The following is a 14,179-nucleotide window of genomic DNA, read 5'->3' as shown; positions in this document are numbered from 1 at the left end:
TATAGGACTCATTTGTTCAGCTGTCATTTGCGACACAGAGTGCTCTGGCAGACTTCCTAGAGGACTGACACTCTCAGTCACTCCTCATAAATTGCTGAACTCTGTGGCAGGAATGTTTCACGGGACTTAAGGAAGAACTTTGGGTGCGGGCAATGCACAAATTTTCTTTCTTGTGTTTTGTTAATAACATAAACATGTTTTTTTTTTTTTTAAATCTGGAGTCTAGCGAGGTTTAGTTATCCAATGCACGAAATTATCTCTTGTTTCCTCTTGGTTTCTTTTTTGCTTCTTCCTCTCGTTTTTTTACTTTTATTTTTTTTTGTCTAATGTCTTGTTAAGGGAAAAATCAGTGCAAACATTTGACACTTTCGATGCTAAAGGGACCATTTCGCCTACCTCTGCTCTTGTCTGGATCTTTGCTCATCTCAGTTGTAGTGTTGTGACTACAGGAGCATTTATTTTCTGTTTGAGGCCTAGTTAGGCGTAGCTTTTTAAAGCAATGCTTATCTCTAGTTTTCTTCTGGTGCTATGTCAGCTGCGATATTTTAATTTTGGGGAGCTGCCCCTCCTCCGGCCTACTGTGGACTTTGCAACTTCACCACTTTGAGCCCTGTTTAACTTGCTTCATCAGGTTCTCTCCCCTGTCGTCGGCAAAATCTCCACCCGCTTCAAAAACGCCGGCCACTTTGTCAAACTTGTTTCTGAAGTGCCAATCGACCGTGGGGACAGACTCGTCTCTTTTGACGTTGTGTCGCTTTTCACCGGCATCCCTGTTTCCCTGGCCGTCGCAACCGCCACAACTGCCCTCGATAACGATGACAGCCTGAGCTCCAGGACCTGCCTCAGCGTCGGCGAGATGGCGCAACTTCTGCAGTTCCGCCTGTAGAGCACGTATTTCTGCTACAAGCAGTAATATTTCAAGCAAGCGACTGGAACTGCGATGGGGGCTGCCATTTCCGCAACCACAGCGAATCTTGCTATGGAAAAAACTGAAACGACCGCTCTGGAAAATTTCCCTGAAAAGCCTGAGGTGTTTCTCCGGTACGTGATCGACTGTTTTTGTATCGTCAAAGAAACAACAGCAGACAACTTCCTGTCGCAGCTAAATGATCAAACCAGCCATCCAGTTCACCATGGAAAAACAAATGGACAGCACCTCACCGTTCCTCGAAGTTTTGATAAAAAGACAGACAGCCAGATCGACTAAATTTCACAGTGTACAGGAAACCCACCCATACCGGCCGCTACCTACAATTCGACTCCTACCACCCGAACTCCTACAAATCTTCAGTAGTCTGAGCCCTGTCACTCAGAGATAGAACTGTATGCTCAACAGAAAACGACCAGAAGAAAGAAGAAACAGCCGTAATCGCTGACCTGAAGAAAAATGGATACACGAGCAACTTCATACGGCACGTGAAACGCCGTCTACCCCAATCTGGCTGCAATCAAGAAAATTCCACTCTATCGATGCCATGGGTCAACAATCCCTTCTCTGCCGTCTGCCCTCCCACCCTCTCTGCTCACCGACCCACCCGTATTTCCCCCTCCCCTATGTTAGAGGAACAAGTGAAACAGTATCCCGCATTGTTCGGAAGGAACGCATTCTCATCTCCCACAAGCCAGTGTCAACTCTTGGACGGCTGATGCCCCGTCTCAAAGAGCATTCACCAAAAGAAAAAGCCCAGGGGGTTTGTCAACAAAATTGCTTGCGCACGATGTCCCGCTAGTTACGTTGGCAAGACCATGCAGGAACTTCCCGGAATGCCTCGGGCAACACAAAAACAACATTCGCAAGTCGGACACTCAGCAGCTGACACAGGATTAACTTGGAAGGTGTGCAGGGGATTGGAATTGAAACCAATTACCATATAAACTGGAATATAGGTCGACCCCCTACCTTGAGGTGGGAAAAGTTGACAAAAAAATAATTCAGCAGAGAAGCACACACACAATGTCTATATTTATTTTCGACGCCCGTCCATCACTGCCACCCACTATGCCTGCCCCAAAGTCACTCATCCGGGCTGTCAGAGTCGTCCGAGGATGACTGCTTCTCACTGTCATCTTCAGTGCCGTCGAGCGTGTTGCTGATGGAGCACTTACGAAACTCTTGTGCAACCATGTCGTCGGGCAGCGACTGCCAAAGAAGGACACCCAGCTTGACACTGTCGTGAGGGATAGTCTTCGCAGCCAGCCCGTAGATGTCTTCGTTGTCGCCGGCTATCCACTCATTGTACAGTTCGCGAAGCCGGTCCACGGATGGCCTTCGCTGCAACCGGCAGTGATTGTGAGCAAAGTTCCCGAACGAAGTCCGCCACTTTGTTGTCCAACTCGGGGTGCACCGCTTGACATCCACAGAACGATCTGTTCCGGGGGCTGCACGAGCACAGCTTAGCTTTCTGGCTCTGCCAGTATTGCACCCTTTTCTATGAAACACCAAACTGGCGTTGCTCCGCCATACTCCCATTCTGCTCGGCGACTCAATTGCCTTCAGCTTGAGCGCAGTGGTGAGCTGGCGTCGACTTCCGCTGCTCATCTCGGAGCAGACACGTACAGAAATGCATGCACGCACACACACAAGACGAGTGAAAGACGAAAAACTATAGAAAATAGAAAAGCAAATAGCAGTCCGACACAAAGGGCGATGGCGATGGACTACACTTGCACATTGTTGCCAGACAATGATTCGCATTTTTCCAATGACCACTATATAAAATGAGGGGTTACTTTTGTGCGGATTTTTTTGGAAAAAAACTCCACCTATATACCCTATATGCTGGTTTATACTGTACTCAGAAAGAATACTCCTCGAGTCCTGGCACATAGAAGGGAACTGGGAAGGCCTGAATAGGTCCCTGGGAGCCCTTCCCACCGTCTACGCCCACGGCCTCCGACGCGCAAGGGCCAGATGCGAGTGGAAAGAAGACTAGAAAGAAGACACCTTGTGTGAGAGCTGTTTCTTGCCATTCCAAGTCACCCCTGATGAAGGAGCCGAGTGGGCTCAGAAACGCTGGGACTGCTCTCAATAAATGCCCTTGGTTGGTGTATTTGCCTCTTTCTCAAGTGTAACCCAGCCAGGCAGACTTCTGTCGAGGATGTTCTCATTCAACCACAACTGTGGGCACCCTTGTCTTTGGCCCCCGTCTTTGGCGGTGGTCTGTGGACTGGCTCAGTGGTCAGGTGCAGTCAACGAGAGGAAGCGGGAATTTTTTTGGCCACACATGTTGCCAACGTGTGCAAGCCCGGACGTCTGTACAGCCACCTCTTGCTGTGACAAGGGCCCTTGAACTATTGTGCGCATCTGCGCTTCATGCCGAGTGGATTGGTCACGTTGGGAGGGTGGCCAATGCATACCTGCCAACTCTCCTGAATTATCCGGGAGTCTCCCGAATTTCGACCGCATTTCCTAATTGTACGAATGCTATCTCCCATCTCCCGAAAAGTGGTTGCCTAATAATGCGTGTGCTTGTGTCTTCCCTGCTGCAACATCTGCGGTGCTGGGGGAGAGCACTCGCCACATACTTTTTGTTCCCTGTAACCATACCGTAAGAGTACAGTGAAATATACTCCGGCCACAATAGTACCGTGTGCACCGTGCATTTGGAAACTGCCGGAATGTTGGTTGTAGCTTACAAAGGCTGGCCCCAAAATGCGCTCGCCACTGTACTGAAAGAAGGTGAGGGAAAAGGCATCATAACAATTGCGTCTGTCTGTCACATGATGCAAGAACAAAGCAGCTCACAGTAAATACCCTTAACCCTTTCAGATGTCGGTCAGAAATGTAAACTAAAAAAAAAAAAACACCCCCTCCCTAATGCTCCAATCTCCCTAATTTTTATGGTGCTTGGTTGGCAGGTCTGCCAATGCACTTAGCACCTGTATCGGTGTAGCACGTAGGGGACAAAAATCAGACTTCCTTAACATCGGACTTGATACACAACTCGATGAAGAAAGGATTCCAAACCAGGGGACATTGGATTAGCTGCTGTTCGTGTTTTCAGTTTTTTTCTTTGGCTTTCGGCATCAGAGGCAAACACTGGACTGCCATTTCCAGCGCTCTGTCGACAGATGGCAGGCTAGCAGTGCATTCTCTTGACATGGGGGGGGGATGGGGTCCGTGTGGGTTGTTTCACCAGTGGTGCTCGATGGGTGGTGGCCCTGTGTGGGTGACGTGGCGCGCTCTTGTGCCCCTCAGCTGAGCCCCGTGCCGGAGATGTGGGACGAGCCGGGTGCCCCCCTGCCACAAGCGGAGGACGAAGGGGACGACGCGACGGACTCTGGGGTGGCAGCACCAGGTGGCGGCAGCATCCCTGGCGGCGGTGCCGCATCCTCCCCGCTGGAGTACCAGGGCAACCCAGACACGGAGCCCATCCGCAGCTACGAGGTGGTCTTCCTGGTGCGCCTGCTGCACCTGCTCGCGTGCGCCCTCAACGCCCGGGTGAGCACTCGGACCGCTTCTCCAGCGGGCACAGGCGCCGTATTTCCTCACACAATGGGTGCAAGCCCAGCAAGGCCGGTGCGATGCAGAGTGTTACAGGAGCCATGAAGACAAAACACAAGTTTGTGTTATTCCAAAGATTTCGTGTTTTATAGTGCCCCCAGCGCTTGTCCGAATGCGAACGATGCTTTATTCACTGAGAAATTAATTAATTTAGGTTAAAAGTTTGATTTTCCCACTCAATCGTGCGTTTTCGTCATCTGCAATGACATCACAGGGCCTTGTTTACCGTTACTGAACCTAGATGGTGCCACCACACCGCGGCAAGCCGTTTTCTGCCTTTCGTTTGTTTGTGAATGTATTTGTGCCTGCCTTGTTTTGCTCATGGAGACAATCGTTTCGTGAAACACGGCGCGCGCTCGACAAATGTGGTCACGTAAGACATCATCGCTTCCGTCAATCGGCCAGTGTCGACTGAGACAACCTCAAAGCCCCGCAGTCCTGTGCAGCTCAACCAAGCATAGTGCGCGCAGTACCAACAGCAGTATACCCATCGGTACTTCTATGTTTATGTCTGCTTTCGTAACTTCCACTGTTTGTCCCACCATTCTGGTATAAAAAGAATGTGCCCTAAATTTAAGCGTAAATAGCTCATTCGGCAAGCTTATAAGCCCTGCCTAATTTGCATTTTCTTTTGCCGGCCTCCGCCAATCGCAGAGCTGTCTGGTATGACATCATAGGTTCTGTTGTGGGAAACGAGCTGGTGGGTCGCATGGCCAGTCCCTTTTTTCCTAATTATATAGCTTATTTGAGCAAAGCTTACATTAAGAGTGGTGTCAGCATGATTCTAACGAGGCACTCTTTTGAATGAACCAAACTTGTGTTTTCTCTTTATGGCTGCTTTAATGAGACGGGCATATATGCCGTGCCCCATCTGCAGACCACCCTTGGTGATGAAAACAATGCGTGGAACTGAGCCAAAAGAACATCTTAGAATTGGCAAAAACCACGCATCCTGAGAGAAATATTCGCACTGCTGCGGCTCTGGCCCAGGGGCATTTGTTTGGAAACCTTCGATACTACCCCTAGGCTACTCAGACAGAGTGGCAGAGCTCTTTTTGCACTTGCATAGAAGAATAGATAGAGCGTTCCATCCAAGCAAAACACCCAAGCTGGAAGCACACTGGAAGGGCCTTGCTCATACCCACTAACAAACAGAGTCTCGTGTGCCAGACACTTTCGTCTATCTCATGCGAGTTGTTGGCAAAAATTCTGCATTGAGAACAGGCCACGGGTGTGTTCTCCAGCGGACATTCCTCCAGAGCCCTTGTGTGTCCTTGTTTTCCAAGCACGTTGCTTGTTCACTGCCCTTGCTCTGTTGGGGGGGCTTTTCTCTGGAGAGCTGCTCAAGGGGACACTCAGCAAAGAAGCGAGACTGGGCTGCTGCAGTAATGAACCCCTTCCGTTACCAACTTCACTAGTCTCGACAGCAGCATGGAGGCATTGCTGCAGTGGGTAGTGGGCATGCAGGGCGGACGGGGAGATCTAATTCGTATCTGCTGTTTGAGAGAGTGCAGCAGCACAGTTATTCCAAGAAAAACTGCTCGTAAAGGGCTGTTTCGAAGAAAGACGGCTCACACTCACAAGACGGCTCACATTATGTGTCCATAATGGCATTGATGAAAGGCCACGATACCGTATTTTGAAAAACTGCCCTAAACACAAAGGCGCAAAGTATCAGAACTTATTGGGAATGAGAGCAACTTCTGGACAGTGCCACAAATGCCAGAAAAGCGGGCCAAGTGGTGTCCTCGCTTCTGCTCCGTCACAGAGAGGTGGCGAGGAGGAAGGAGATGAGGAAAGAAGCAACACTGCCTGTATTAACATTGCCTAACGCGTTGCCGGCTTTCCAACGGCAACGGTAGGGACGCTTGGTTCAGCTGCTCATCCGCTGTGTGGTGTGCGCTGGCAGATGTGTCCCGCCTTATGTCATTACGTGCGAGTCGCAAATGCTGCGTCCACTTCTGTGGTCCGCATCTTTCAGCTGTCCTGTTGAGTGTCACGAGCTGTTTAAATGACATTTTAGCCATGGTGTGGTGTTAGTTCTGGAGCCGCTGGGGACCTCGGTAAAACTATAGCTCATTTCATACCAGCGGTGTTTTTCAAAGAATGACTGACGGAGGCAAAAGTGAAGTAGCAGTAAGAACATAGTGATTGTCGGGTAGACAAAAAGCAAAGAAAAACGGTTATTTCGGATGCTACAGTAGTTCTAATGCGAATGCCGAGTTGAATGCCTCGGCTTGCGCCCTCCGTTCTCGAAATGCTTCGTGCCCTTGCAGCGTGACACGGTTTGCTTCGTAATAAAGTGGCTTGCTTCTGCCGTGCGGGTGATAGTAGTAATAGCCTTTTAATATGGAACATGAGGACCGATGGTCCAAGTATTTAAGTGCAGACAAAACAGCATCAGCCTAGGGCAGCGCAAGTGGTTTTGTGTCTGCAGTTTTACCAGTGATAGACCAAGATAGACAGGCATGGAGAAAAACAAGAAGGCGTAGGAGCGTTGCCTGGGGAACGCTAGACAAAATTTCAACTGTTCTGCAAAGCGGTGCTGGCTGGCAGGCATGAAAGCACGCAGGAAAGGGTAGGAGAGAGCAACAGGAGAGCGGCTATTTGGTGATTTTTCGCTCACGTGTTTGGCAATGTTAATACAGGCAGCGTTGAAACAATGTAGGGACTACGCATGCGCAGTCTCATCTATCAGTGCCCTCCCATGCACCACGCCCCAGCGCTGCTGGCCAAAGCGCGCTTGTTTGTGTGCACGCACCATTGGGTTGTCTTGGGTGAGACGGAGTGCAAAATATGCACGTGAACATTTTTTTTTTTCTGTAAACCTGGATAAAACTTGAGGGTGCGCCAATTACGCGAGTAAATACAGTACCTGCTTTGTGGAGAGTGCATCTGATGTGCGACTTCTGGGAGGGCTTTGTGGCAGTTTAGTGGTAGAGCAAGGAATCCAGTTGTAACCAGCAAAAACACTTGTACCACGGTCGGTGGTGGGGAAAAAAGTTATACAACCACCCCTGCAGTATTCGTTTGAAAGGACCATGCAGAAGTTAGGGAAATGAAAGTGCACTGAGTGTGTTTGGATGTGGATTGCTGTACATGTATCCCGGTCCAAGGAAAGGCGGATCCATTTTTCATTGCCAAGCAAGCCAAAGCTGGGTGGTGATAGGGAATAACTCTGAAAAGCACAAGCACTCTCGTACTGTCAACTGCAGACGAGAAATATATGGGGGTGCTCACGGTAAAATCACCTGGAAATGAAGCACACAAGAAGCAAGCGTGACCACGTCCCCAAGCCGTCCACGAGTGGCTAGATCATCGTTACGTGCCCAAAAATGCAGCTGGCACATGTCTTCCCTTGCTCTCCATGGGGGCCACAGAAGGATCACTTGCCCCACTACGCAAAACTTGATTTCCTTCAAACGTGCAAAAGCACAAGGAAGACGCATTCGCCAGCAAGCAAAAAGAGATAGCTGGCGCTCTTTCGTGACTTCTATCAACTCGTACACAGATGCAGGCAAAGTATGGAACAGAATTAAAAAGTTTAATGGACGGAAAACACACACCCTACCTTTGGTCAACAGTACAGGCGGTACCCTAGAGGACCAGGCAAACACACTTGCGAAATACTTTTCATATGTATCGAGTTCTGCTCATTACACGAATGCTTTCTTACGACACAAAACATCTATGGAGAAGAAACCGATTCGTGATAACAAAAGATCTGACGAACCATACAACACGGAATTTTCCATAACAGAGCTTTTGGTCGCCTTGGGAACATGTAAGGCTTCAGCGCCTGGGGCAGATAGTATATCATACACAATGATACAACATCTGCACCCAGAAACTCTCCGAACACTCTTGCACTTTTTCAACAAAATATGGGCGGCGGGATACTTTCCGAGAGCTTGGAGAGAAGCAGTTGTAGTTGCCGTATTAAAACAGGGGAAAGATGCCTCACTACCTGCCAGTTACCGACCAATAGCTCTGACAAGTTGCTTAGGAAAGGTTTTTGAAAAAAAATGGTAAATAAGAGGCTAATCCATTTTCTTGAATATAACGGCATTCTGGACAGTTGTCAGGCTGGTTTCCGATCAGGTCGAAGCACAACTGACCAGCTAGTTGCCTTTGAGTCGTATGTCAAAGATGCTTTTATCCACAAACAGCACTGTCTTTCTGTTTTCTTTGACTTAGAAAAAGCATACGACACAACTTGGCGTTACGGCATACTACTTGATCTCAAGGCATTCGGTGTGTCTGGACATATGCTAAACACTATTGAAAGTTATTTGTCGGAGCGGACATTTAGGGTAAGAGTAGGGACAGTGGTATCAAGAACATACATACAAGAAAATGGGGTTCCCCAGGGTGGAGTATTAAGCTGTACTCTGTTTATAATTAAAATGAATTCACTTGGGAAATCGTTGCCACCCTCAATCTCCTACTCAATGTATGTTGACGACGTCCAAATAAGCTTCAGGTCATGCAATCAGTCCATATGTGAAAGGCAGATACAGTTAGGTGTGAACAGGCTTGCAAAATGGACGGAAGAAAATGGTTTTAAATTGAATCCTCACAAAAGTACATGTGTGTTATTCACAAGACAGCGTGAAATTCGTCGAGAACCCGATGTCACACTGAACGGAGAACGGATTGCTGTCAAGAAAGAACACAAGTTTTTAGGTGTTGTACTTGACGGAAAACTAATGTACGTACAGCACTTAAAGAAACTAAAACAAAAATGCCTAAAAACCATTAACATTTTAAAAGTGTTGTCACATCAGTCTTATGGTGCTGATAAAGACTGCCTTCTACGTCTCTTTGTGAGTTTAGTTAGGTCACGTATAGACTATGGAAGTGTAACATACGGGTCCGCGTCTAAAACTGCCTTAAAAATGTTAGACCCAGTACTACATTTGGGCCTTCGCCTTGCCTCTGGAGCCTTCAGGACAAGTCCAATCCAGAGTCTTTATGTAGAATGCGACCACTGGTGCCTAGAGCACCAGCGTGCTTATACAGCACTCCTCTATGCTATTAGGACAATGTCTATGACGAATCACCCATGCAATTCTATTGTGAATGACATCTCATCCGCCCATTTGTATTTAGCGCGCCCGTCGATCCCTGCCCCTGTAGCCTTGCGTGTGAAAGGCCTTGCAGAGGAGATAGGGGTGTCTTTAGATGATGGCATCAAAACCTGTATCGCCGATATAGTCCCACCTTGGGACATGTCAACTATTCATTGTGACACATCCTTTAAACAAATTGACAAGCGTCGTGCACCCCGCGAATTGATTTTACAGCATTTCTTAAGGGGGGACACTGGTCTTAAAACAGCCTCTTTTAATTTTCTAGTGAACTTTGTAAAACTTGTCAGTCTTGCTGCTTTTCTCCCACTGATTTCAGATATGCCATTATTTTCTCAGTAGGTCAATTAGTTCCCAAGATAATTAGCACTAATTAGCCATTTTTAGTCAAGCAATAGACAAAACAGTGTTGGTCACAAAACTGTAATCTTTATATTTTCCAATACTATGAACCCTGGTGAGTGCAATAATCGAAGCAGTTTTTTGATGCATCGCTTGGAAATAATTTTACAGCTCATTAAACTTTGGTAGCACCAGTGACGAGGAGCCAATCTGAGTGCCCATTTCAAACACCAAAGTTTAACGAGCGGTAAAATTAGTTCCAAGCGATGCATCAAAAAACTGCTTCGATTATTGCACTCACCAGGGTTCATAGTATTGGAAAATATAAAGATTACAGTTTTATGACCAACACTGTTTTGTCTATTGATTGACTAAAAATGGCTAATTAGTGCTAATTATCTTGGGAACTAATTGACCAACTGAGAAAATAATGGCACATCTGGAATCAGTGGGAGAAAAGCAGCAAGACTGACAAGTTTCACAAAGGTTGCTTGAAAATTAAAAGAAATTGTTTTAAGACCAGTGTCCCCCCTTAAGTTTACAACACAGATATCCATGCGCCTCTTTTTACACAGATGCTTCCAAGTCTTCTTCTTCTGTGTCCTGTGCTGCACATGGCCCGGACTTTGCCAGCACAAGGACATTGAACAGAAATTGTAGCATCTTTACAGCAGAAGCCTATGGTATTCTAATCACAGTGGAACACATTACACAGAACAAAATACAACAATCAGTCATCTACACAGACTCCCTAAGCGTGGTAACTGCACTGGATTCCTTTAAGCCCACAAAAAACGTTATTCTAAACCGCCTTTTTAAAGCTCTTATAACTGCCTATAAGTCAAAGCTAAAAATACTTCTTTGCTGGATCCCTGGACACAGTGGCATTCTGGGCAATGAAATTGCTGACCAGAACGCCACTTTGGCGGCCCTACGTAGTGGTGTTGATGTAGCGCAGGTCCCTCACCTCGATCTGAAACCAGTAATCCGGAGGGGAATCCGTAAATGCTGGCAGCACATGTGGGACACACACACAGACAACAAGCTCCACTCAGTAAAACCAAACCTAGGAAGATACACAACAGAAAAACAAAACAGATTCATTGAAGTATCCATTTACAGACTGCGAATAGGCCACACTTACGCTACACACGCATATCTTTTGAATGGAACACTCCCACCTGTTTGTAACAAGTGTGGGGAACGGCTCACCGTCCTCCATGTATTAATTGAGTGCACATTCTGCAATGAGGCCAGAAAACGGCATTTCCCTAAAATATATACCTACAACATTCCACTACATCCTTCACTCTTTTTAGGAGATGAACCTATGTTTACAAACAAAAGTCTTTTAAGTTATCTTGCAGACATCAAGTTTTTAAAACTCATCTCGTACAGTGCGTGATCTCAGAGCCTACGAGCAGTGAGTGAGGCCCTCATGCTCCCTTTGTCCGCACGGGAGGCCCACTCTCGTCGCATGCTCTTTGGCTCGAGGTGCATCACGTTGCACCCATAATCCATTTCAGCCACCATTATGAACATCTTCATGCTTTAGTGGACGGGCCCTCTACACCCATATATACAGTACTTTAAGATGTATCATACTCATTTCATACATATTTTAAGCACAAACATGACTATTGAAAGACCACATAACATAGTTCTGGCGCTCTTTGGTCTTGGAAACCCTTGCGCCAATAAACCACAAACATACATACATACAGAAGGATCACTTGCGCACGCATCATCAAGCATCTCTGATTTACACCACGCGCACCCCTATATATTTCTTGTCTGTGTTAATAAAAATGTAGCTGATCTTGCTGTGCTGGTGTCGTCCATTTCCTCTCCTAAAGTGGTCGTGTCTTTTTGTGGTGTGCGCAGTACGGAGCCCAGCTTGTGCAGCTGTACGAGCGGCCGGGGTTTGCCGGCCACGTGGCGCGTCAGCTCCTTCGGCCGCCCACTACGTACACGGAGGTGGTCAAGCGGTGCGTGGGGCAGCCGGCCGTGCGTCGGAGGCATGTGCTTCCGCCGCGCGTGTGCCTGCGGCTGCTGGCGCACAAGCAGCTGCTGGCCTACGTGGCCGCAATGCTCCTCGTGGGTCACAGCCTGGGCTACGGGCTCGGGGTCGTGACCTTCGTATTGGGCCTCTGTGCGGCCCTGCTTGTGCTCCTGCGTGCCACCTGGGACTGGGCACGCTCGCTCTCCGCCGGCCGAAGACCCCCCGCACCAAGGCCGCCCCCAGCGAGGGCGCACTAGGCACACTGTCTGCCACAAAGACGGCTGCTGCTTTTTCCTTCCAAGTACAACGCCATCTTGACCGAGTGCATTTGGGTGGCGGTTGGTGTGACGAAGGTTGCAGGGCCCCTTGAAGTGGACCGGGAGAATGAACAATGGCTGGTGTGCCAAAGGGTGCCACAAACGAATCCCCGGGGGGATAGTTTTTTAGACACTGGGCAGACATTTGGTCGCCCGCCTGGTGGCACTATTTGTGCCACTGGTTGTAATAACGGTGATATTCATGATGTGGCACTTGAGCATTCATTTTGCATCTCCTAGCGCTTGTGCACAACGTTTTGTTGGGATGCCTTTCTGGAATGCGTCCTCTTGCGTGTACAACTTATTTTTTTGTGAAATTGGGAAGGACTCTCATTGTAAATATACTGCGTCATTGTGCACTCTGCAATGTCAGTGTCGCTATTGCATCTGTGTTGTTGCAGTGTGCAATTAAATAAATTTGCGCGCACAATTACATTCATTTGTCACCATTTCTTGGGGAGCATTCAGAGAAAGGGTACATAAACAGTGGTGGGAAAGCTATGCTGCAAAACTGCCCTGGTATGTATGTGCATTGAAAAAAACTAGAGGCAGAGAACTCGACAGCGGAAATTTCAAATCACTCTGACAAAGCTCAGTTGTATTGGTGGTGGGAACTGTTTAGCCCTTTGAGGGTCGAATTTTTTCATCAAATGCGACCTCCCAGGGTCGATTTTTTTTATTGCTGATTTAAATTCTTTGGATGAATCTATTTTGAGAAAAAATTATCGTAATTCTTTTAGGTGAGCATAAAGTGACAAAAGGATCGTTTGTGTTGTAACATACATGTTGTTTATTCATGCGTAACACAAGAAAATTTGTAAATAAAAACGAGAGAGTAACAAGCCGCACCTTTTTGAGTGAATCGAAATCAGATAGACATCAGTTTCACAGGCGCCCTTGGTCTGTGGTGGGCTCGAGAAGCGAGAGGCGCCCGGTGGACGTAAGGGGCCTTTGGTGGGTGATACCCAGCGCGCCCCCTTGTTACCAGATGCCCCTTGTTACCTTGTTACCAGATGTTACCAGATACTTCAGCGGCGCGCCGCTGAAGTAAATCATAAAAAAATAAAAGGAAGAGCCGTCGGCGCAAGAAAATAATTGACGTATTTCCGCAGTGTAGCAGCACATGCCAAGCAAGAGAAGTTGGTGAAAAAGGCGCGCTTTTTAACATACAAGCGATGACGTACATGTATGTTATTGACCATTTTGAAGGTGTTTGCAGAGGACGCACATGTACGTCCGTGACCCTGAAAGGGTTAGGAAGACTGACACCAGGCACAACATGTTCTTCATCTCGACCTGAAGACCTAGTTGAAGGGTGCAGCGTGTCACGGGGCTTCTTTTTGTTGGCGACTGAGATGCGGAAGCCACTGCTCCCTTTGTAGGCTCTGTGCGACTGCTCCAGGCGCGACTGGCTCAGACGGCTCCACCACTGCACTACTCCGCATGGGGTGCTGTGTAGAGAGAGAGGCATGCGCAGGGAGCAGGGAATGTGCTTGTCGGCAACGAAGTGCCATGTGCTGCAGAGAAGCCATCCGCATGGTCACGTGTCACCACATGGCAATCAAACTCGGTGGTGAAATAGGGCCACGTTGAGCACGCACAGGACGACACATGCTGGTCCTGTCAGGCGCAGCCCATCATTGCGCACTGCCCCAGCCTACTTTCACCTGCTGCTTTGGGCCCCCGGGCCGTGCTCTCCACTTCCTGCATTCTCGTTCGAGACTGAGCACCCATGCAGAGCACTGAACAGGGAAGAGTGCAAGCTGCCCTTGAGCGCTCCCTTGCGGGGACCATGAGTGTCCCGCTGACCTGCTGTGGAGCGCTTTCAGGGCCCAATGCCGCCAGCAGGCCCAGTGCTGCCACCCTGCCATGCCCGCACCTTGTTGCCTCCCTTTCTTTCCGAGTCCCAGTAGTGAGTGCTTTG

At 48.2% G+C, this 14,179-nt stretch overlaps 1 protein-coding gene across 2 annotated transcripts in view; it reads left to right on the top strand.

Annotated features, from left to right (window-relative positions):
• LOC144165197 (sphingomyelin phosphodiesterase 4) overlaps window positions 1-12,688 on the top strand; it is a 78,227-nt gene extending 65,539 nt beyond the window's left edge. For both annotated transcript variants that reach the window (XM_077695317.1, XM_077695316.1), the window contains exons 15-16: window positions 4,199-4,441; window positions 11,821-12,688. In XM_077695317.1, coding sequence (XP_077551443.1) covers window positions 4,199-4,441; window positions 11,821-12,195 — 618 coding nt within the window. In that variant the 3' untranslated portion in view covers window positions 12,196-12,688. The remainder of the gene's footprint in view (window positions 1-4,198; window positions 4,442-11,820) is intronic.
• The last annotated feature ends 1,491 nt before the right edge of the window (window positions 12,689-14,179 follow it).

The sequence above is a fragment of the Haemaphysalis longicornis genome, unplaced genomic scaffold, assembly GCF_048455015.1.
Source record: "Haemaphysalis longicornis isolate Haplotype H1 unplaced genomic scaffold, Haemaphysalis longicornis Haplotype H1 scaffold_14, whole genome shotgun sequence".
Taxonomy (NCBI): Eukaryota; Metazoa; Arthropoda; class Arachnida; order Ixodida; family Ixodidae; genus Haemaphysalis; species Haemaphysalis longicornis.
Note: the sequence above shows the minus strand (reverse complement) of the source record. Positions and strands in the feature narration are given on the sequence as shown.